This window comes from Hyposmocoma kahamanoa, unplaced genomic scaffold (assembly GCF_003589595.1).
Source record: "Hyposmocoma kahamanoa isolate Upper Pololo Valley unplaced genomic scaffold, ASM358959v1 92, whole genome shotgun sequence".
In the NCBI taxonomy this organism is placed as follows: domain Eukaryota; kingdom Metazoa; phylum Arthropoda; class Insecta; order Lepidoptera; family Cosmopterigidae; genus Hyposmocoma; species Hyposmocoma kahamanoa.
This window is the reverse complement of record NW_020654748.1, coordinates 3,738,859-3,763,612: the sequence shown is the minus strand read 5'-3', so window position 1 is coordinate 3,763,612 and position 24,754 is coordinate 3,738,859. Positions and strand designations below refer to the sequence as shown.

General features: G+C 36.6%; 3 protein-coding genes across 6 annotated transcripts in view; 1 reads left to right on the top strand and 2 right to left on the bottom strand.

The window, feature by feature from the left end:
* The window catches only part of LOC113236984 (spermatogenesis-associated protein 6), a 32,386-nt gene that overhangs the window by 2,951 nt on the left and 4,681 nt on the right, over positions 1-24,754 (top strand). For 2 of the 4 annotated variants that reach the window (XM_026473216.1, XM_026473215.1), the window contains exons 4-6: positions 1,165-1,337; positions 3,336-3,449; positions 11,175-11,345. In XM_026473216.1, coding sequence (XP_026329001.1) covers positions 1,165-1,337; positions 3,336-3,449; positions 11,175-11,345 — 458 coding nt within the window. Of the gene's footprint in view, positions 1-1,164; positions 1,338-3,335; positions 3,450-11,174; positions 11,346-12,688; positions 12,743-24,754 lie in introns of those variants that run through there. The other 2 variants (XM_026473219.1, XM_026473218.1) reach the window with 2 other exon arrangements.
* Positions 15,186-18,766, bottom strand: LOC113236983 (cytochrome P450 6B6-like). The gene is made up of 2 exons (XM_026473214.1): positions 17,156-18,766; positions 15,186-15,871 (listed from the first exon to the last, which is right to left on the bottom strand). The coding sequence occupies exons 1-2, from the start codon at positions 18,525-18,527 to the stop codon at positions 15,696-15,698; spliced, it is 1,548 nt and encodes a 515-aa protein (XP_026328999.1). The 5' UTR covers positions 18,528-18,766; the 3' UTR covers positions 15,186-15,695.
* LOC113236981 (cytochrome P450 6B6-like) lies at positions 20,560-24,267 on the bottom strand. Its single transcript, XM_026473213.1, has 2 exons — positions 22,855-24,267; positions 20,560-22,243 (listed from the first exon to the last, which is right to left on the bottom strand). Exons 1-2 carry the CDS (start codon positions 24,221-24,223, stop codon positions 22,056-22,058), a joined length of 1,557 nt encoding a protein of 518 aa, XP_026328998.1. The 5' UTR covers positions 24,224-24,267; the 3' UTR covers positions 20,560-22,055.

Here is a 24,754-nt window from a genome sequence, read left to right as displayed (position 1 = left end):
CAACATTGCTCATCAAAGGATCTATCTATGCAAATGTAAACCGATGGAAAGAAAAGCTAATCCTACCCTCAAACTAACAGTTTGTTCTAAGACATCCTTCTAAAAAGAAGCAAAAACTAGACGTTTTAATCCAACAAATAGGTTCCCTGTTAGAAATCCCAACTGTTGTCAAAGAAGCGTTAGTCAGCAAAGTAGAATCATCTAACTAGCAACTCATACAATTGCATTATACTCAGAACAAATTGCTTCTGCCAAACTGGAGGGTTGGGTGGCGATGGCTCTGTTTCTAATACAACCTGAACGCACCTGCCCATAGTCTGCTTGACTGTATGTAGATTATCTAAGAAAAAAGGTTTCTCTAAATCTATTACAGTAGTGTTATTAAAAAATTACGAAAATATTCAGACGAAAAAACCGCTAGATTGCTTTACTTTAGCTATTTTAACAGTTTAATGACATACAGCAGTTTGCTTTGGTTAATGAAATCTTTGTCTTGCAGAATCGTGTTGCTTTGATTATATACAATCTGGGCCCAAAGATTTCACTGATAGATAAGCTTTATAAAATTACATGCTTACACTGGCATCACAGTGTACCTATTTATGAAAATGTTATTTATGACGAACGGTAATTTTTTTTCATGAAATGTAGTGATAGACATAATAATGAAACAGGGAACAAAAATAAACTGACTGTTGTCTGGACAAAGTCATAGATTCAGGGACAATATATACACTTCTATAATAAGATTCTGGTTGGTATTCAAAATGTTTGACAAGTTCAACAGTATAGTGATACAAAAATTTTATACATAAGCTTGTTAATGGGTTTAATTATACTTCTGCATACTTGGATAACAAACAGCCATTATTCAGGATTGTCACATTTCTGCATTATAATATTTAAAATAATTATTGTGATTGATAAATATATAAATAATGTTTAATTACAAAGAGTGGAATCTTCCTTTTAATGAGATTATTCATGTGATGATTTCAAGTGTAATTTACTTACATATGAAATATTTGGTATAATTATGTATATTCATTCGTATTTCAACTATATTGCATTGTTACATTTGATTATCAACTAAATTAAATTATATTTTTATATTTGAAAATTAAGTTTTTGTTGGGATTACTTGATGGTTTTCAATTGTTTTAGGGCATACTATCCCCGAAAATCGAGATAACGACCAAAATGCGTATAGACGAGGTGTGGGACTCGGTCGGCGGCGCCCAGCCCAAATCAGCCAAGATCAGAGCGTGTACTTGCACACGTCCTGATTTGGATACTTCCAGACAAAAGCAAGTCTGCCACACACCACTTTATCACAGGTCACTTGAATATATCTATACTATACTATGTAATAGGTATACTAATAATTGTGATGTTTTTACTACCATGATATTAATTTTTAATAGTTTGTTGTTACTATTGATGCAAAGATCGAAGAAAAACTCCTTCGATCCCGCTGGACCATAGCCCCTGTTTGGCAAACAGTCGCTGGTGCAGCTAGATCCAAGGAGTTTTTCCTTGTTTTTATTCGATCTGTAGTTCAGTTAGAGCAACGTCACGGTACAGGATGCTCATGGGTTCAAGTCTCTTCGGGTCTAAGAATTTTTCGTATGTACTCAATCTTTGTATTAATAATCATAACAAAACTAGTCATTTCACAAAAAAATCTCAATAATGCATTTGATCAAAAAACGATATCTACGATAGCTTGAGGCACCTGTAAAGGTACCGGCTGCGGCGAGAAGGTTCTAAAATCTCTCACTAGATGTCTAGCGGCACTGAATGCCGTACAAAGATCTAGGTACAACAAAAACACGTTGGACAATTTCGACAACTCGATAACTTGACTTGTAGCTTAGTTGGTATAGAGCAGCGCTACGGTACAGCGTAGTCATGGGTTCAAGGTCCATCGGGTCAAAGAAGTTAATAATCATAAATTATTATTACAATTTAGTAAGTATGTTTTACACAAAGAATGGTAATGTTCATATAGCGCTACCACGTTGCGATAGCTAGTCCACATTTTGTAGCTAAAGCTATTGAAACTAGCACCAGTGCACCAACTTTAAGGTAATAATAATAACGCACACACTCAACATGGGGCTATGTTGGAGGGAAACCCTGTGTCGCGGGTGCTATGGAGACACACATAGACAATCACACATTACACCCAAACTCACGAGAGAAATAAATGTAGGTCATACAAAAATTTCTCCCGCCTCGGGAATTGGACCTGGAAACTCTGTGTGGCAGTCCGGCGTGGGAATCGTTCGGCCACGGAGGCAGTTCTGTTCAGAAATACTTTACTAGCTTTTTCCCACGACTTTCTTTGTAGTTATCGGTAATCGTGTTCATGTTCAAAAAGCAAGGAGGAATACAAGGTGCAACAGAAATGAAATTTGGATCACGCTTATTTTTGTATCGGGAACTAAAATTTTTTGTGACGTAAATGTTAAATTGTTTTTGTATGATCGTATGATGAGTTAGAATGTGATTGCCCCTTTTTGCTCCACACTTTAAATAACTTTCTAGTAGCAGTAGAGCTCCTTGTCAAAGCGATCGTCCAGGGAAGTACAGCAATAATGTGAGCATAATGCGGGCTGTTCCGATTTTGAAGGGTGAGGGTAGGGTGAAATTACAGGCACGTGGAACTTAACAAATTATATCTCAGGGTGACGGGCGCAGTGGCAGTGCCCCACAGGTCTTTGCGATTTAAAGCTCGTGAGTGGCACAGCTTTGGATAGGCGTGTCCCTTTTGTTCGTACCGTCACTTGGTAAAACAAAAAAAAACTCGCCTACAGGTATTATTTTCGGTTTAAGGAGTAGTGTGTATCATTTTGTAAAATTGATGGCATTTATAATGTTATGCCGGGTTTACGAGTCTTTCGCTTCCGTTGGCTGGGTGCACGGCGTAAAAATCTTCCATCCGCGCAAAGGCGTTGCGGAGAGACTTGCACGCATGCGCGGCGCCTTGCCTTTGTTTTGGTTGTATTGGACGCGTGGACGGTGCTGTTCTGTGATTGGTGGTGCTGTCCTCTGCAAACGTCCCCTGTTGCTTGCGTGGAAATATCAAACTCACGCAACGCAAAGGAATCCGACGCGGCCGGCGCAAGCGAGCGACTCGGGAACAGTGCGGCCGGCGCGTACGCAACGGATCTTTGCATATACGCGAAGCGAGTCACGCAAGCAAGCGAAAAGCGCAAGTGAAAGTACTCATGAACCCGGCATTAATAAAAATATGTGCAAAGTTTTTTTATCCTTCGTTACTCAGGTGAATAATTCATAAAAGCTAAATTACTTCTTTTGAATTGTTTCAGAGTCAAATGCAATACAAGACCGCGATCACGATCTCGGTCACATTCGGATGGTTCGAGGTCGTGCAGCACTTTATTCACCAAAGGGCAGGATCCTGTGTTTCCTTGTAAGGCAACGTAAGTCTTTTTGCGAGTTTCATACTGTCCATTCGTTGTTGTGACAGTTGAAAGCCTTTTCTACAAAAGGCTTTATTGTAATGTATTTATTATATATATATTCGAGGTATTGTTAAACAGTAATTTTATTGTATACTTATACATTATATGATTCAGATTCATTTATTTTTCAAATATAATAATAGTACAAATTGCAGTACACGTCAAAGTGTGAGAAATTGTATTGAGATCGTCAAACAAAAATTATAAGATGAAAAATAGGCAATAAGTAGAAAATTAACAATTCATTAATAATAGTGGTGTTGTCATTAAATTACATATCAAATATCATTCTCCATCAAGGATCGTCATAAGTTGGTAACAAATATACAAAAGTATGCCAATTTGATAAAAACTTAAAATAATAAATATTCAATAGCGTTACATTTTTAGGTCCATAAATTCATTTACACAGTATAAAGGATTTTACAAGAAATGGTCTTTCCGCCGGCGCCTAAATGTTGCGTCGTATGAATTCTCAAAAGTTTATTTTCTAATAAATGGCTTGTGAGACTAAATTTATTGTCTCAATTCTACCATTGTCCGTTACGTGTGTTTTAGTGTCATAAACATCATGAAGTGGAGTGTATATAGGAAATTTGTTCAGTGACTCAGAGTCCTTTAAATGCCTTTTGTCTGTCCTCTCGCCCAAAAATGTGTCAAATTCTTAAAACTTGATGGGATGTTTGGATTGCACGCTTTTATTTTGACAATTCAGTGACACCTGTCACCTATTCATTGTCACTATTTGAGACCTCTCAAATAGTTCCATATTGTGCCACTAGATGTTGTTACAATATATTTCAAAAGTTTCAGTACGAGAAGTGCGGGATAATTACTACTACATTAATAAAACAATAGCTGTTTTTTTCCTTAGGGCGCCTCCAAATTAGACGCTTGTAGAAGCGCTTCAGTGGCGCTGCAGCCGCGCCACTGCTATTTTCATCTTCATTTTTATTTTAGAACTATGACGGAATCGTAAGGGGTCGAGTGTCTGGCTCCTGTCAGTATACACGTGTCGAAATTTAAATTGTTACTTTCCGAGTGAAATTGGTTGCCTTTTTTGTATACTTTGTGGTGCTGTTGTTGTGTTTGTGAAGGTAAATTTAGTTACTAACTGGTGATGGACGACGATAATCCCCCTGATGGGGGAGGCGGCTTCTCTACTGGCGGTTTCTTGAACCCGGATTCTCAAATGGATTTCGACCATTATCCCACCCAAAATGTTAATTCCAGGCCTAAAAAACGTGCCAGTGGTGAAGCATCTTCCTCCCAAACTACATCGGAGCAACCTCCGAAACGTTCTTCAAACGTTCCTCCAAATGCATCTGCCCAACAAACCTACAGCTTACCCGAATTTGCTGACGGTATGAAATTAAAATATAGTGAATCTGATAAGGGCCCATTTATAGTTCACGTATCGAGAGAAGAGTCCATCCCCTCATCTGGTCTTACAATCAAATTATTGACGTTTGCCCAGTTTCTAAGTAAGAATGGTATACATGGGATTGCAAAAGACGGTATCAAAGCTACAGGGCGCAATCGGGTTGTAGTTACTTTTGTTAGTGCAATATCCGCAAACAAATTTATTGAAAATTCTCTCCTCACCACGAATTCTTACAAAGCAATTATCCCCACATTTCACTTGATAAGAAATGGTATTGTGAGAAATATTCCGATAGAGTGGACTATGGAAGAACTGGTCAAGTCAATTGATTGCACTAATGGCTCCCAAGCCATTAAGGCCAGACGTCTAAACAGGAAAGAATATATTGATAACAAACCACATTGGATCCCCTCCCAAACAGTAATGGTCTCTTTCCTTGGCAAAGAGCTACCTGAAAGAGTCCTGTGTTATCATACATCCCTTCCGGTAGAGATCTATACTCTACCAACCATACAGTGCAACAATTGCTGCCGCTTTGGTCATGTGAAAGCCCAATGCCGTTCAAAGCCCAGGTGTTTCAGATGTAGCCAACCACATGCTGGAGATTCTTGTGGTACCTCCCAACCAACGTGCTTATATTGTTGTGGCCCCCATATGGCCACGGATCCCTCTTGCCCTGAACAAGCCAGACAGAAATCTATTAAGGTTGTTATGTCTACAGAAAACATCCCATACTCGGAGGCTTCCCTTAGATTCCGGACTGTACGTAAATCTTTTGCTGACAGCGCTCGCCCTATGACAGCTCAACCTCCTGCAGCAACCCAATGTTCTCCTACAACCTCTCAACCTCATAATTTCCCCCCTCTTTCCCCAAGCTCCTCCCAAAGAAAAACTGTTTATTTTGAACGCCGACTCTGGGTTTCCCCAAAATCTGGTTTCGATAAAGCAAGCCACAATGACCTTATTATGACTCCGCAGTCCACACAACCTAATGGCTGTGCTATTAATTCAGACTTAGCAAACAATACCTCCAGAAACGAAAATCTTATTGAATTACTTATCAACACACTTATCAATATTATTTCTAAATTTGATGATTCCCTACCGAACAATGTCATTCAATCACTGAATAAATTAAACTCTTTAATACATATTAATAATGACCCCAATCCTACAATGGAACTGTAAGTCAATACGTCATAAAAAACATGAAATAATTGATTTAATAAATAACTATAAGCCCACCATTCTGGCTATCTCGGAAACATGGCTAAAGCCATCTTCGCGTTTTAGGATTCCTGGTTTCTCATGTCTCAGGGATGATAACAACAATGGATATGATGGCTGTGCTCTAATTATTAAAAGACCCACTGTTTATTCTCTATTACAACTTCCTTCTCACTCCCCGAATTTTAATGTCGTAGCAGCTAGAGCTTTAAACATAACATTTGTTTCAGTATACATCCCCCATCCTGATCAATCTATCTTCACTGAACTAGACTCCATCCTTGCTTCTCTCCCATCCCCTCTTGTTGTGCTTGGTGATTTTAATTGTCATCACACAATGTGGGGCTCTAACCATTGTTCATCTCCTGCCACCTTTCTTATTGGCATGCTTGATAATAACAATCTCTGTGTTGTAAACGATTGTTCCCCTACAAGAAGAACTTCTCCCGCCCAAAATCCCAGTTGTGTTGATCTTTCCCTAATTTCTTCTGAATTAATTTCCAAATTCTCTTGGAGAGTACTTTTCAATTCTTATGGCAGTGACCATCTTCCTATTATAATAACTTTCGCTCAGTCTGTCCAGTTGGCACCGCCTTCAACCCCCCTCCTTAAATTTAAACTGAATAAGGCTAAATGGGATGAATTCTCTTCATTAGTGGAAGTTAAAACTAGGTTACTCCCACTAATTACAAATGAGAATTTCCTTGTAATCTATGAGGACTTCATTAATATTCTGCTTTCTGCTGCTGATCTCTCTATCCCTCTTAAAAAATCTAAGAAAGACACCATCTCCTCCCCCCCATGGTGGGACTCCGACTGTACAGAAACTATTCTAGAACGCAATGGAGCTGAAGAACTTTTTGGATAATCCTACTATTGAAAACTTTTTGTCCTTCCAGAAGCTCAATGCTAAATCGAAAAAGCTGTTCTCAAAAAAAAGCGCCTTGGCTGATCTCAGTTTTGCGAGAATCTCTCTCCTCGTGTAAAATCTTCTCTAGTTTGGAAAAATTTTAAAAAGTTTTCAGGCTCTCGTGTATCCGATACTTTCTCCTGTAATGAGCCCTCAACTTGGATCGATGACTTTATTAATAGATTGGCCCCTCCTTCAGTCCCATCTATGGACTGTTTCCCTCCCTCCTTTTCCCCCAACTCTAATGATAGAATGGATCAACCATTTTCCTCTGTAGAACTTTCTTCAGTTTTGAACCACCTAAGAGACTCTACACCTGGAATCGATGGTATCCCTTACTCTTTTATTAAGAACATCTCAAATTCTTCAAAAATTGTTCTACTTAATATTATCAATAAAGTCTTTGAAAATGGTGATATTCCACACTCCTGGAAACTTCAAGTTGTTATCCCTATTCTTAAACCAGGTAAGGATCCAAGGGATCCTGGCTCATATAGACCCATTGCGCTGTCATCAGTATTATGCAAAATATTGGAACACCTCATCAAAAATAGATTAGAGTGGATATTGGAGAGCAAAGGACTTTTATCCAGGTCGCAGTTCGGATTCCGTAAGGGTATGGGCACTCTTGACAGCCTCAGTACCTTTTCTACTGAGATCAGACTCGCACTCACCAGAGGATTGTACTTTGTTGGTGTCTTCCTGGACGTGACAGCCGCTTATGACAATGTTCATCTCCCGCTACTCAGGCAAAAAATACATCAGCTGAGTCTACCAGTGAGGATGATTAACATCATTTATAACATGCTAATGTCTCGCTCCATCTCAGTACGTATCAATGGTTCTCTTCTCCCCCCCAGAATGATATGGAAGGGACTCCCGCAAGGTTCTGTCTTGAGCCCCATCCTTTATAGTCTATACACTGCTGACCTTGATAAATCTGTTGACTGCTTCTGTGATATTCTACAGTATGCAGACGATTTAGCACTCTATTATTCCTCAGAGTCTCTTGATGAATGTACTATCCAACTAAATACTGCCATTAGATACTTGCAAGGTTGGCTCACTAAGCACTGCCTTCTCCTATCTCCCAGTAAAAGCTCAATAGTAGTATTCACAAGAAAAAGACGTGTCCCACATATACAAATTTTCCTAAATGATGAACTGATCAACAACAACAAGGTTAAGTTTCTAGGCTTCTTTTTTGATTCCCACATGACTGGAATCCCTCACCTGAATTATATTAAAAATAAATGTGAAAAGGGTATAAATATTATTAGAGCTCTGTGTGGAGTATGGTGGGGTGCTCACCCTTATACCCAAAAATTGATCTACAATGCTGTAATAAGGAGTCATTTTGATTACGCTTCATTTTTATTAGAACCCTGTAACAAATCCGCTGTTAACTATTGGGATAATATACAGGCTAGATGTCTTCGTGTTATATTAGGAGCTATGAAATCATCTCCAATCAATGCCATGCAGGTTGAGAGCTTAGATCCCCCGTTATGTTTCCGTCGTCAGTACTTATGCGACCGTTTCTTTTGCAAAATCTTACAAAATTCTGCCCACCCCTTACTTGACTCAACTAGCGAACCTTGTTACAACTTCTAAATACTGGGAACATAAGAGCCCTCCATGCCTTTTAAAAAGCTTTAACAAATCTCTCATCGGCCCCCCTATCAATCAATACTCTGGTAATCCATTGTTTTTGATTGATTTTGATGCACTAATTTTTAAACCCAACATTGTTACCAATTTAGGAATTGTCAAAGATGACCCTAACGCTGGAATACTTTTTAATAAAATCGTTAATGAGAAATGGAACGGTTGGCTCAATATCTTTACAGATGCTTCCAAATCCACCACAGATGATTTTGTTGGCTCTGCCGTCTGGATCCCCACATTTAATATCTCCTTAACTTTTAAATCTCCCTCTAAAGCGTCCGTATATTCGGGTGAGGTGATCGCTGTTTTTGAGGCAGTTTCATATGTTGAATCCCACAAATTAGACAAATCTGTAATTTTTACAGACTCTCGTAGCTGCCTGGACGATCTGTTAAAATTCCCCTTTCGTAGCAAAGATGTGCACCCAATCAATCTTAAAACAAAAGAGCTTCTTTACAATTGCTCTAACCTTGGCATACAAATTGTTCTTGTTTGGGTTCCTGGACACTCTGGCATTCCTGGGAACGAACAAGCGGATAGATGGGCTAAATGGGCGATTCATTCTGGTACCATTATATATGATAAATGTTTTTCTCAAGACTTACGCTCCCAGGCTAAGATTGATTTACACAATAACTGGAAGACTTACTGGTCGTCTTCTAGCAGACAAAAAGGCAAATATTATGCTGGTCTTCAACCAGTAATACCCAAGAAACCTTGGTTTTTCGAGTTCCGCGAGGCCAGTAAAAGAACAACTTCAACTATCATCCGATTGCGCCTAGGACATAACTGCAGACCCACTTTTCTTGCTAATCTCAGGATAAGGGATCACTCCCTTTGCGAGTGCGGTCTTGAAGAAGGAACTCTTGACCATATATTTTTTAACTGTGCATTATATCCCGTCTCTTTATACGATCTTCTTCCGGATTGTATCCCTCGTCCCACAAATTTTTATAGTAGCCTTTCTCCCCTAAAACCTCCTCTTCTATTTACTCTATTTAAATATATTGAACAAAATAACATACGGTTATAACTTTTACTATGTGCACAGCATGTGTTTACGCTTTTCATCCAAAGTAGCTAGTCAAATAAATACCCAAAAAAAAAAAAAAAAAAATAGAACTATGACCCTGAATAGTACGTTGCTACCTTGACTGCAGTCCGTGGTCGCGTAGATCTTCCCTCGTACACGTTAGGGTGTAAGGGTCACAACAGTAAGTGCTGCATGGACTGTGTGGGCACTGCAATCACATTGGGTTAGACTAGCATCCCCGAAACCCTATTTACACATATTTTCTCTGCAGCGTCCTCCCTGAGTGCGAAGTCGATTTAAGGACGTGATAGTTGCTCTACTATTTTCATACAATGTATACTATATTTCGTGCAATATGTAGTCTGCAAAAGTGTGGCGCTACAGCTGCACTTTTAAATATTCTGCAGCGCCACAGACGATGCCACCGCATCGCTTCTAGCGTCTATTTCAATGGCGCCCTAAATTTAACTAAATTGTGCAAGCGAGACTGAAAGTGATTGTCAGTCACGTGAAGCAATGATGTTGCTGCTGGGACAGCCGTATACAGGTTCATTAAAATTGCGGAATTGAGAGGACACGATTTGAAAGTTCAAAAAATTACTGAAGGAAACCAATAAATTTATATTCTCGTTTATAAATGGATAACTAAATATTACGTATAAATAAAAATAATCACAAAATTCGCAACAAGAGCCATTCAAGTATTTAACTGGTTTCTCGCTGATGGCGCTACGGCAAAAAGTCGTTAAAAACCATAAAAACCTAAAACAAACATCTGCAACAAGCACACAGAAAAATTCCTGAGATCCTCTAGTTCGTTCCGTGTCTTAGTTGGCGTAGTGTTTGACACGTTTGCTGGAAGACATTGATCCGAATCCAGCCGGATAGAAGGATTTTTTTCTAAATCTTTGTATTCATAATTATAACAAACTAGTGGAATAATTTCATAAAAATAATTGAATATCGTGGTGGTCAAACGTGTTTTGTCAATTGTACCAATATTTTTCAAGTAAACCACACAAAAGTTACATAATTGCATATTTTAAAATAAATGCTAAATAAATTTTTATTGTTATACTAAAATAAAAGTCTAAATGAAAATAAACGATTACGACAAAGAATGCAATCGAATCAGATTGTTCCAGTAGTTTGCTTTTCTTGCTTTTTTTTGGGCTTCAAGCCAAGCCAGACAAATTACCGGGTCATAAACTAGGGAATTTGCTGTACTACCAGTGCAACTAACAAAAACAACAACAACAACGGAATTCACTCCTGGGTACTACCCGTAACACCCAGACCAGAACCAATTTAGAAAAGCTAATTCCCCAAATTGGTCACACCGTGAATCGATCCCTGGGCCTCCTTGTCTAGCGTCCACATTGCAAGCTGTTGGGACGCCAAGGTCGTTGGAAATAGCTAGCATAAAAATATTTTGTTCTTATGAAGTTAATTGTGTCGTAGCAAAATCGGGCTGAGCTCATGCCCTCTTCGCCGGCGTAACAATATTGCAGACTATCAATTCCAAGTTCAGTACCGCACGAAAACGCCCGCTGTCGACAATATGTGGAAAGCACACACTTCAACTACTGACAACAGCAGTGTCGATTACAGTGATAACGATTTTGATTGCAGGTAATTTAAAAAAATGCGTACAATGTTGACAACAGACTTTTTTATTTAAACAAACTTGAGAATTTAGTGATTTCCACGTAGTATTGATGCATAATAAAATACGACTAAGTATATGTATGGTATATATAAGTATGGTAACTCCATATAAACGTAACAGCGCGGGTTATGTGTGTGCACGCCTGTGCGCCGTGTGCGTACACACACATTCGCATAATCTCGCATTGCCCCTGCGTTGCATATTGCAGTTCGTCACACGCACCATTAATTATAGAATTAAAGCGTTCGCTCGGTGTTTAAAAAAATTACTATTTAGTGGACGTGTTTATTGTTCTGTTTGTGGTTGTTTGAACAAAGTGCCTCAAATTCAAAATGGTTCAGTATTTAATTTCTGTTTGATAAATATACCCGTTGCTGGTATAAAAATATCAATATGTAAGTATTGCATTTGACAAAGGTGGCACGAAACAATGTGATGAACATTATTTTATTTCAAATTATGTTTACTGATTGACCTTACAGGTTGTAAACATAATTGAGAAAAGGAATCTATGCTCCGAGTGACGTATGGGCATTGAATTGATGAGTTGAACAGGCGGGAGTTGCCTTACTTGGTCCTATTTTACTATGGTTGACGTATATTAATTAAATGCAAATATAAAATATCACATGGCTTTAGATTTTTGTTACAATATTATGTAATAATCGTAAAATCAGAACTATACTCTGCGATGGAATTCGACAAGAAACATATTTTATGAATCGTGCAAATGCGAAAAAGTATAAATAAATTCATGACACAGAATAATAAATACAGTAGAAGTGCTTTGTTTGCATCGCTAACTTTGCTTTTTTTTTTTGCTACTATGGAGTGCAGTGTGGAGTGCAAAAATGATAGTCGCGCTTGTAATATTATCTATGGTGGTGTTTAATATAATGATATTTCAAACTTGCTATCAAACGAACAATGGTTCGTTTGATAGCAAGTTTGTTGTGTTTAATAGCAAGCTTCTTTATGATAGATCAGTTTCTTTATGAAAGACCAGTTTTTTATTAGTTAGAGGAAACTTAAATTTTAATATAAAAAATTCAAATGTAAGTGTGCATTTGACCTTCATCTCACCTGACGGAAACTGACGATGAGGTCGACGATGGAGCATGCGTACCTAAATAATATTCACTCTCGCCTTGAAAAGGTCCAAGTTATAACGTTCAGGGAACAAATCTACAGGCGGGGACTTCCACTCCGTAGCCGTTCGCCATATAAATTTACTGTTAAAACTAATTTAGTTTTTAATAAATTAATAAAACATCAGAACCTCACTTCATTATCATAATTATTTCAGCTGAATGACGTCCACTACTGGACATTAGTTCGTGCGTCAGGAGGAGGAAGTCATTTAGTCAGAAGTGACATTTGGTATTTTGAGAATCTGGCGTTTAGTTAATTTGACATTCTGTCCGTTTGGCATTTTGCATTTCTGGCATAAAGCGTCAAAACGCTTTTTCCTTACTGTTGGTTCAACCTTAGCAATACAATATTTTGACTATAAATACTTTAAAAACAAATTACATGATTTTTATAACCAAAAATAAAACAATAACTAATTATGATCTTCTAAACGTTAATAATCAACCAATCTCAAAAAATACCAGTACTAGATAGTTATATGAAGTTCAAATAAAATATTAATAAAATAAAATCTTAATTACCATCCCTTACGGGCACACTTCGAAGTATCATCAAATGTCTCCCACATAAAAATAGATGTAAAATATTTGTAGAACTCCCCTGTGAAACCACACATAGTCTACCTCATTGAGATTTGAGGTACGGCAGCGAAAACTAATCTTGATTCTATTCAAGCTGCACACAAGAAACTGATTTAACACCAACAAATAAAATATGCAACGATACTAATTTATTGAAAATTAGACAAACATACAAACTTGCATAATAATTCGTAAAATATTAAATAAAATATACATATTTCTATAGTAAAACTAAGCAGATATTAAAATTGAGACGCAAGACTTCACAAAGAACGCCTAAAAGACACGCCTTCCACGTGCAATATAATATAATTTGTACGCACAAATTACGAAAAAAAATATTTGTAAAATGAGGGTGTCACTATCTATAACAAATTACCAAAATACATTAAACAATTAAAAACATTAACGATGTTCGAACTATTGCTTGAAACAGACAAAATGAAAACTTCTTAAATTATATTTATTAAAAAACACAATTTAACAAAACTCTAATAAAATAAATTATAATAAAATAATTATAATAAAAAAATAAGAAAAAAATATGAACATAATAGAATAATAATTTTTCAACACCCTTGCTCGTAAAGCTGATGTAATTCCACCGGTTTTAAATATGTAAAGCGGGTCATAAAAAACGCGTGTGTTACCAAAGCAAATAGTTAAGTTATAGTCCATACAAATTCCATAACAGTATTATTTGCCATTTCAAATATGGAACTGATCGCCGCCGCACGACTCCAGCTAGTGAGCAGCGCGCTGTTGCTATTCAAATTTCGAACAAATCGCCGCGCGGCGCCAGTCAGTAGGCAGCGACGTATCATTTTAATAATTGTAATTTCACTAACTGTTTCAATAATTAAAAATGAACAAAATATAAAATGTTTTTTTTCTGTTTCCTCGCAAATGTGTTAAAAAACGTCGTACGATATACGTGCGTATTGGTTATAACATGCGAGGCGGAGTTTTAGCCCGAGCCGAAGGCGAGGGCTTAATTGAGCCGAGCATCTTTACGCACTAATATCGTAATGTACTATTACCAAATTCCTCGTCATAATTAAACTACTTGCATATCGCTTCTAGTTTTTCATGCTATGTGGTATCTGTTAATTTTGTATAACAACATTCATGTTAGTGATTGAACGAGCTAACTCACATTTAAATAAGCCGTTACACTTTACACCGAGGTTAATATCGGTGGCATCTGTTACGCAATTGCTTTAATTAATGACGACCTTAATCGAATCTCGGTTTGGTTCCAAAGATTTGGCATCAATGTCAACCCTCTCAAATGTCAAGCAATCATCCTTGGAAGCTCACGCCTTATTTAGTCATTTAGTCTTGTGACATGACGCGCACGCCTCCGATATTGTTGAGAACTTAGTAATTCCCTAGTCAAATCAAGTAAAAAAATCTGGGGCTAATTCAAAAAGGTGGAAAGGAAAAAGAAGTACACCAACCGTAACCTTAGTGGCACCGCGGCACCGCCCCGTCTTCTGGCCCTAATCATTTACTGTACTTTACTTGTAATAAACGAATTAGATTTTTTTTATACTCCATGAGATGTCACTTTGGCAGTGACAATTTGTTGTTTACATTTTTGATCTCGAATTCTGTCTTAGAGTATACTTTCTAATAGTTAGTTAATTTGTTAGTCATAAAGTTAATAGCAGTTACGTAGATAGTAGATGTGTTGACGTTGGTATCAGAAAATTTCTGAATGGTCACCAGAACATTTTTGTTGTATCATAGATAAGTAAATGCACTGATGTCTAGAGCCTGGTACAAAAACACCAAAGTACTTTTTTAAATTATTTAACAAAGTATTTAATTTAATGTAATTCTTAATTATTTTACTTCATTAATATTTATAATATTCGGTAAATAAAATTCAATTTAATTGGTTATGTAATGTAATGTAACGTAATGTAATTAATAATGTTAAATTTATTAATGGGTGTATACCTAAATAAAGAAACATTTTATTTTATTTTATTATTATTTTTTATAATATGGGACGAATTTAATATTTATGGCAACAAAAACTCAACGAGAAAAATGTGTGGGTAATTTATTTTCTAGTTCCAATAGGCCAAAATTTAACTGAATTTATATATATAAATAAAAATAATGTTATTTTAATGTTATCATTAATAAAATTAATGTGAATCTTGGCTACATTACATGCAAGAAGCTAAAACTTATACAGGAGAAGTTCATAACGTAATTTGCAATAGGGTTTTTTCTTAGTAATTTGACTAAATATGACGCAATCACGGTAACACGGGCGACTTTTAGCAGCGCGTTTGCAATTTTTTGCAACAATTAGACAATTTGTTGCACACAATAAAAAGTACCTATACATTACAAAAAGTCATTTGTCAATATAAAAAATACGATAATAATTAGAACTGCTTTATTTATAACTTATATAACATTTACATTGACATACGTTATGAATATCCTTTTGTTAGTGGAATGACCAAGTATAAGCCAAGTATTTTCAGTTGGTGAAACAAATAACAAAATTAGTGTACTCTCTCGAAAAGAACTTCGTCGCTTCAAACACATCAATAAATTTTAAGTTAATTGTCTTTTTCTAAATATAAGCGGCAATCCACCACGTATGCTCTGTACTATCGAAGACTTTGGCTCTATCATTGGATGCCTTAAGGTTGTAGGGCCTGGCTCCACTGTGAACCTTGATAGTATTGCAGCGAGACCTGCTATGGACTGCATCAGACCTAGGCGGGCACCTGAAAGTAGACAAATATTTTTTTCTGTGGAATGATATCTCTTTTGTATGCGAAGCAAAAGTACGTAAGGTCAAGCAGCGATTTTTTTTCAGTTGTTTTACTCACAAGGGTACAAAATAAATAAGGATATTTAACCTACAATAATTTTGTACTACTCGTAATATCAAGACTAAGAACTTGTAATAAACGAATTTGATTTAAAAAAAAAATCTATGAAATGTCACTTTGGTCACACCCCGGACACTCCATACAACGGTCGAAAATTATTTACCTACATACAGCAAGGTGCTATCTGCACATGCACAAATGTGTGCGTGAAGTGGCAGGGTTACCCATCACGTTACGTGGCCAGAGCGGCAACATAGCGAAAACTCTAACGCGAATCTCTTATATATAATTATATTATAGAATCCTAATAATTACACATGTTCATTACGTGTTTATATCGATATAATATTGTATTTTTCATTAATTCAATAACTAGAATAATATTGAAGATTTATTTAAAAAATATATTAAAAGCCCTTTCGACAGGTACCTTTAAAAAAGGTAACCAAAGTATTTGAAATTGCATGTCCAACTTTATCATTACCTAGTTAATAATTAGGTATATTCATTACGTATATATAAAAATTGAAAATTCGAGAACCCTTGTCTATCTCACGAAGTTATGGCGTCTTGTGGTCTTATTATTATATTGATATAATAAATCTGTATTATATACTCTGCACTAAAGAAAACAATAACTGAATGAGTCTCAGACAGTTTATTTACTTACTACGCTTCATCTTTTAAGAAACGAAAGAAACTCCTCTCCTTATTCCGTTTAGATGATTAGAAACAGCCGTACACAGCACAATTCACGACCATTATAAATAGTAACGTAAAATGATGTTATATATTAACGACAAATTTCGTAATGAATAAATGAAAACTGTATTCAAAAATCAAAGCCGTCTTAGCGCGAAAACGGCTCGCCGACAGCCTTATTCTCTTTCAGTCAATGTGACCGTCAATGTGCGGGGCGTGGTGCGGTATCTAAAGCTAGGGAGGGGCGGAGATTACTTTATTTGTTCTCTGCTTTGGTAGTGATCTGTTGTTTACATTTTTGATCTCGAATTCTGTCCTAGAATATTCATTCTAATAGTTAATTAATTTGTTAGTCATAAGTTAATAGCAGTTACGTAGATAGTAGATGTATTGACGACTTTTTATGCGAGGCAAAAATATGAAACATAGCGGCAGCAGCGGATAGCGGATTCTTTAATATAACTGTTTACTTACCAATGCAAGCTCGTGGTCCCTCACCAAAAGGTAAATATACAAATTTCTTGTCCTTAGAATCAAATTCATCAGGATGGAAACGCTCTGGTCGAAATTCTTCTGGTTTCTCAAAATATTGTGGGTCATTGTGCAGTGCTTGTAGTGGTATTATTATCCCTGTCCTTTCGTCAATTGTTACATTGATTTCGGGGATCGTATATTTTTTAGCGCATTCTCGAATGAGAAATCCAAGCGACGGAAACATTCTCATTCCCTCTTTGAATGTCCACTCCAAATATTTCATCTCTTTTATAGCATCGTAGCTTAGTTCGTTATTATGTTGTGCGAGCACTTTGTCTATTTCGTTCTGAACTTTCTTTTGGACTTCCGGATGGAAAGCAAGTTGATGTAAAGTAAAACTAGTGGCTGACGACGAAGTTTCAAAGCCCGCGGCGAAGAACACAAACACTTGAGCTGCAATGAGTTCCGCATCCATGTCTAATAAGGCTTCCTCCGATGTACCGTCGGGCTTTATCTTTTCTATCGACTCACCTACAATTGTTCCTTTTTTCTTTAACTCTAAAAGTAAATCTATAAAATCATTTCGACCCGAAGGTTCATAGTTCCGCTGTTTCTGAATTTCATCGACAAGATTCATTAGTTCTTTCTCAGTTTTAAACATGTAATGCAAATGTTTTGCCGCTTCAGGAAAAAGGTCCTTTAATATCGCTACTAAAAATTCTGGAAATGTTATGTTAAAAATATCATATCCCAATTTTCTAAATGCAGAGTTTTCCATTGAAAGAGAGTCTGAGTCGAGACCAAAGCCCACTGAACCAATGAAGTCTGTGGTATAACGCGCCATGATGTCACGTGCATCTAGTGCTCGATTATCATTACCTTCGGCAGCAGCTGTAAGAGTAGCCCGAAGTCGTTCAGCTCGATCACTGATTAACGGGAACATAGCCTTCAGTTTGCCAGTGCTAAAAGCTGGGGTCATTCGTTGTCGTAACAGTTTCCATAAGTCTCCATCCGCGAAGAAGAGATTACGCATTAATGGTTCTATCACAGTCTTGTGTGGGTTCAGACCTCGCGGATAAAAGTAAGCAAAATCATTTGTGAGGATCCGTTTCACAATTTCAGGATCTCTTATTACCAGTTCGGGTCTGGTAGTTCGAAAGAATCCAACAACTTTTTCGTTTGGGTATTTCCAGTACATGTCCACGGCAATTTGAGTCATGCTCCGTTGCATCAGGTAATTCTTCAAGTTATTTCCAAACATAGGGATAGGTTTGTCATGTTTAATACCTCTTTCTTGCCAGTATTTGAAAGTTCTGGTACTATAGTAATATAACGCGACGAGAACGATTACAACCAACGTAAATGCAATCATTATTGTACGCAACCGGTCTTGATACGAGATTATTTCTGACTGACTAGTATATCAAGCGTCTCGTCGACTATATCGTTGTAATACTGGTTTTGTTGTTGATATTTTGTAGACACACATACAGATAATACTAAAATGTCTTTTGTCACTCGTGACTTAGATAACATTTTAGTAAATAAGGCGTCTTTTTTGTAGATAATCAACTATATCAATTAGCCAGGATGCTGTTATATTTAGTACCATAGGTTCTCGTTATGGTATATGTGCATAATAGATCCCATATGATCATTTTAATGGGTTTCACTATTGTATGTTCTTATTATCTTTGATGATTTAATTTAAATATGTACTAACCTATTATATTAATGGAATATTGGCATACTCTATTCCATTTCATGGTACAAAAAACTAGTCGAAAAAAATTGTTTGGATATTTAAGTATATATCGAGTTCTTAGGTTTTCGCGATTATTACACATAGGAAATGGAACTATTTTTCACGCGATTTAAATCCGGAAAAATAGTTTCATTCATGCTATATTTAATTATATGTTAAAACTCAATACAACATTTTCAAGTTATCCTATACTATTTTACTCATTTTGAAAGTGAATAACAATATTTGTCATAATAACTTTCATATTTATTGATAATTTTATTATATTTAAAATTGAATTTAAATTTTAAATATAATAATAATAATGTGCCACAGGAAATTGTGCTATATGTGCTAGGGAATTCCTTGTAGTATGAGTACCAAAACAACGGAATACACTCCGGGGCACTGCCCAGATATCCGAACCAGAACAAATTTAGATTTTTTTTCCCAAATTGGTGCTACTGAGAATCGAACCCGGTATCGAACTCCTTATCCAGTGCCCATGGTGCAAACTGTTGGGTTGCCGAGATCACCATTCAATTTAAACTATCTATAAGTCGTACACACAAAAATACACATGCTACATACTACAATTAGTCATTAGCTACCTCCGTAGTCGAACGGTTACCATGCCGGACTGCCACGCAGAGGTCCCAGGTTCGATTCCCGGGTTGGGAGAAATATTTTTATGGTCTACATTTATTTCTCTCGTGAGTTTGTGGTTTTCTATGTGTGTGTCCATGCCACCCGCGACGTAGGGTTTCCCTAGTGCAGGACTATGTTGAGTGTCTGCGTTATTATTATTATTTAATAAAATAATACGGACGATCCGTATTACTTGTTTACGAGAAGAGCACGTAAGGAATACAGGAGGGGCACTGCCACTGCGCGCGTCACCCTGAGACATAAGTTCCACGTGTCTGTAATTTCACCAGCACCCTAACCCTTGAAAACCGAAGGCTTACATCGCTGCTTGGCGGCAAAAATAGATAAGGTCTAAATAGTCTAGCTTCGACTACAATACATAATATTCAGTGTAAAGTCTTTTGATTGAATTTGATTGATCGTGGACTTTTGATAACGAAATTATTATCTTTAGAACTAAGTAGGTACAATACCTATACGAGTGAAGTTCGTACTGATATTTTCAATAAAAAATCCGGTAAAGATTCTTAAATTTAGATTTTTGAAACTTCATAAAAATAATTCTTTCCAAAATATTTTGAAAAAGAAATAAAAAATGTATGGAGCATTATTTAAAGAAATGTCAACACTTTAGGATAGGTATGTTGGTTATAGTTGTTAACTGAGTCAGTTTTTACTATCTTAAGCAGAAATGTTATTGTTATTTTGTTTATACTTACTCGTATTTGTTTTATCTTCAGTTTGGTTGAAAACAGATTTATCAATCTAAGCTATTGTTCGGCCGAGTTAACTTTACGTAACAGTGACATATAACTGCCTCCGTGGCCCAACGGTTTCCATGGCGGACTGCCACGCAGAGGTCCCAGGTTAGATTCCCGGGCCGGGAGAAATATTTGTATGCCCTACATTTATTTCTCTCGCGAGTTTGGGTGTAATTTGTGGTTGTCTATGTGTGTGTCCATGGCACCCGCGACACAGGGTTTTCCTAGTGCGGGGCTATGTTGAGTGTGTGCGTTATTATATATGGAAATAAAATATTATGATTCTACGTGTTGTATTTAATACCACTTATAATTTATATGTTGGTATTGGGACTGGAATGGTATATATGTTGTTCATTATGTTAAGAAACAGTGTGAAACGCCGATGGGTAAGGGTGACTATCTACATGGAGTCGGATTAACCCGGTCAGGAAAGGGTTGCGTGTGAAGTTGTGTCCATGTGATAAGGGCAATAAACGTTGAGTCGCAATGGCGGTACTAGCGGAAGCGAAAACCGTAACGTCTTTTCGCTCTTATTGCAAGGAAGTATAGCTTTTCAAATCATTCAATCATTCATTTCAATCAATCCATTTATTTCTTTGTGATAGGTACACAGGTTTATTTCTTTTAGTTACAAGAATGATTTTGAATCAATGTGATCAGCCATTTTCATGCAATAATTTGTAATACACTATAACATTTTACTGACCGGCTTAGGGCGTTTTCAAATTAGATGTGGAAGATGTGGAAGCACTGCAGTGCCGCAACTGTGACGCCCGCGCGTTTGTAGCGCTTTTGTAATTTTTAGTTCACTTAGTGTGACTGCAAAGATCGCATCGCAAAGGCGCATCTTAATATTGTACGAAAATTAGTAACGGCGCGGTGCCACTGTAGTGCTTATATAAGCGTCTAATTTGAAGGCGCCCTTAAGTGGATTCTGTGTTAACAAGCGTGGTGAATCCCTAAAATCGGGGGATAAAAGAGATACGTCACTCAAAACGTTTATAAGTACATTTTTAGTAGTAGAATACACTAATTTATTCAAATGTATACTAACATAGACATAAGTTCTTAGAGAAGTTAGCCTACTTTCTGAATAAATAAATGAAATAAACAATCTTTACACGTACAAAAGTTGTGCGCTAAAATAGATTCAATAGATTTTATGGAAATAATCCACCAACTAAAACTTGAGTAGGTTGATAAAGGAAATGAGTCGCTGGTATGTGGTAGTCTGTGGGTACAGAATATTTACAGGGATTTCATGTATACTTTGGATTTAATGATAAGCGTTTATTATCTTGAGTGTTAAAGTCCAATTCCTTTTGTTGTGACAATTGGCTGGGTGAAAAATTAAATATAGTTTGTTCAGGTCTTAACCGTGACTCTACGTCGTTGGTCTTTGTTTCTAAGGCGGAAAACTACTCGAAAGTTTTTGAACACATTTATGTTATATGTGACCATTTTAAATGTAAAAGTCCACAAAATTACTGTTATATCAGAGCCAAAGGCTTGTTTTTGTACATATTGTGATTTATATATTTCCTTTAACTTGTCTATTGATCCAGGAAAACAAACAGACAAGGAAAATAATTTTAACCGCGACAGGAACATTGTTCATTCGTGCATTTTCCTTCTTAATATCTCTCAAAACTTATTGCGCCGTATTTAAATTTGTAAATGGTTAACAACTTACGCTTGTAGGTTTTTATTAAAAAATATACTTGAACTTTTTTAATAAGACTTATCATTTTAAAGGATTATCCAATTTCCTTTTCCTGAATATAAGAGGCAATCCGCCTTTAACACTTTGCACAATTGAGGACTTGGGTTCAACTAAGGGATGTCTCAAGGTATTAGGCCCAGGCTCCACTGAGAATCTTGATAATATCGCAGCTAAACCAGCTATGGACTGCATTAAGCCAAGACGAGCACCTAAAAATGAAAACACCAAAATATTATTAACTTATAACATACAGTCATTACTCATTATACAGTTTTGGCGATAATAATAATTTTTTATCGCAAATAATTTTAAATTACTAATCTTTAACTTCATTTTCTAATTTTTGACTTTTGTACATAATATTTATTTTGACGTTGTTCAAATAATTATTGTTTTCACATCTGGTTACATTTTACAATTATTATAATTAAAATTGACCCATAAAACTGTCACCGCGTTTAAATTATTGACTGACTTATTAAATCCATGTGTGCACGTCCATGTGATATTAAAAAAACGTATTACACCTGGTTTAGTCTGTTGAAGTGCTTGTGGATAAATGTATAATATACCTTCAGTATGTTTGTACGCTTTATGCTTGGCTTGGCCGGACACTGTTAAACTATAATTATTTATATCAATGTCAACTTCCATACCACCTGTGTTTTCACAAATCAATGAATTATGAACATAAAATACGAAATTGTGAGTCGAATTTACTAAATAACTTTTTTCTATAAAAATTCCAAGTAACGACTATTAGTTGGGAAAGGGGCGATATGAATAAAAAAGTGAAATTAAAAAAAAAAGCTGAACTTACCAATACAAGCACGAGGTCCTTCACCGAACGGCAAATAGATAAACTTCTTCTCCTTACTATCGAATTCATCAGGATGGAATCGCTCCGGTCTGAATTCTTCAGGTCTGTCAAAGTATTGCGGGTCCATATGCAAGGCCTGTAGTGGAATTAACACCGCTACTCCGGGGTCTATAGATACATTGATTTCAGGAAATGTGTATTTTCTTGCGCACTGTCTCACAAGGAATCCGAGAGAAGGAAACATTCGCATTCCTTCTTGGAAAGCCCACTCTAAATAGGTCATCTCCTTCACAGCATCGTAGGTAAGTTGGTTGTTGTGTTTGAGAAGAACTTTATCGACCTCATCTTGTACTTTCTTTTGAACTTCTGGATGGTAAGCAAGTTGGTGCAAAGTGAAGCTTGTAGCTGATGAAGAGGTCTCAAATCCAGCGGCAAAAAATACGAAGACTTGAGCAGCGATCAACTCTGCATCCATGTCTATTGATGTGATTTCTGGGGTACCATCTGATTTTATCCTTTCAATTGATTCGCCCACCATTGTTCCCTTTTTTTTCAACTCCAAAAGCAAATCTATGAAGTCATTTCTCCCTGATGGCTCATAATTTCTCTGCTTTTGAATTTCGTTCACTAGACTGATCACTTGATCCTCAACTCTGTACATGTAACGCAGATGTTTGAATGTTTCTGGGAAAATATCCTTTAACATAATTATTATAACGCCAGGCAATGTTATGTTAAAGATATCGACACCGAGTTTTCTAAATGCAGACTTTTCATCTGAAAGAGAATCAGAATCAAGCCCAAACCCTACAGAACCAATGAAATCTGTGGTATACCGTGCCATAATATCGCGTGCGTCCAGGGATTGTACTTCACTGTCGACAGCGGCTGTTAAGGTTGCTCGTAGACGTTCAGCTCGCGCACTTATAAGAGGAAACATAGCTCTCAATTTAGCAGTGCTGAAAACTGGTGTCATACGTTGTCTTAACAATCGCCATAGGTCTCCATCGGCAAAGAACAAATTACGCATTAGTGGTTCGATCACAGTTTTGTGAGGGTTAAGACCACGCGGATAAAAGTACATGAAATCAGTAGTCAGGATACGCTTAACAATTTCAGGGTCTCTTATTACCAACTCTGGGCTTGTTGCTCTGTAGAAACCCACTACCTTTTCGTTTGGGTACTTCCAGTACATTTCCACTGCCATTTCTGTCATACTCTTCTGAATGAGATAATTTCTTGCATTGTTCCCGAGTAAAGGTATGGGTTTGTCATGTTTCACTCCCCTTGTTTCCCAATATTTGAAGGTTCGCGTGCCATAGAAGTACAATGCAATCAGACAAACCACTATAATAGCGATCGTGATCATTTTTCCCACACGACTAGTCCGGGTTCAAAAAGAAATCTTACTAAGTGTTTGCTAAATGTACAGTAAATTATATTACTGTACTATTTTTCCTGTAAAGGTTTCCATGCTAGCAACAATGTTGTGGTTAAACCCCCGATAATGCTATCTAGACAAAGTGACGTCATCCATCCCGTTCCAGTTCAGTCCCATCATCGTCACGATCTATGATTTTGGCAGTATTTTCTTAGTGTTGTTGTTTCATGATCAATGTTATACATATAATAATGTAACTTATGTTCTTTTTATGACAATAATAATAATTGTGAATGCAGTCAAAGAAAACTAAAACGCACATTACGCTTTGGTTAAAAGTAGCCACTGGACAGCCTTGATCTACATTTTGCGAAAAACATATGCGCGATGAATTGCTGCTTTATGTAGGTAATTTCATATACCTTCTGTGAATTTTTATTTTAAACTCTACAATATACGAAATTGCAACTATTATAAACTGTTACAGTACTGGTATTACTAACCCAGATTACTTTCGCA

Bases quoted from the DNA above. Each gene is read 5' to 3' on its own strand.
- LOC113236981 (XM_026473213.1), bottom strand. From the start codon at position 24,223: ATGATCACGATCGCTATTATAGTGGTTTGTCTGATTGCATTGTACTTC. The intron at 22,244-22,854 runs GTAAGTTCAGCT...TTTCATTTTTAG, and splicing joins AGGACCTCGTGCTTGTATTG to GTGCTCGTCTTGGCTTAATG.
- LOC113236983 (XM_026473214.1), bottom strand. From the start codon at position 18,527: ATGATTGCATTTACGTTGGTTGTAATCGTTCTCGTCGCGTTATATTAC. The intron at 15,872-17,155 runs GTAAGTAAACAG...GTCTACTTTCAG, and splicing joins GGGACCACGAGCTTGCATTG to GTGCCCGCCTAGGTCTGATG.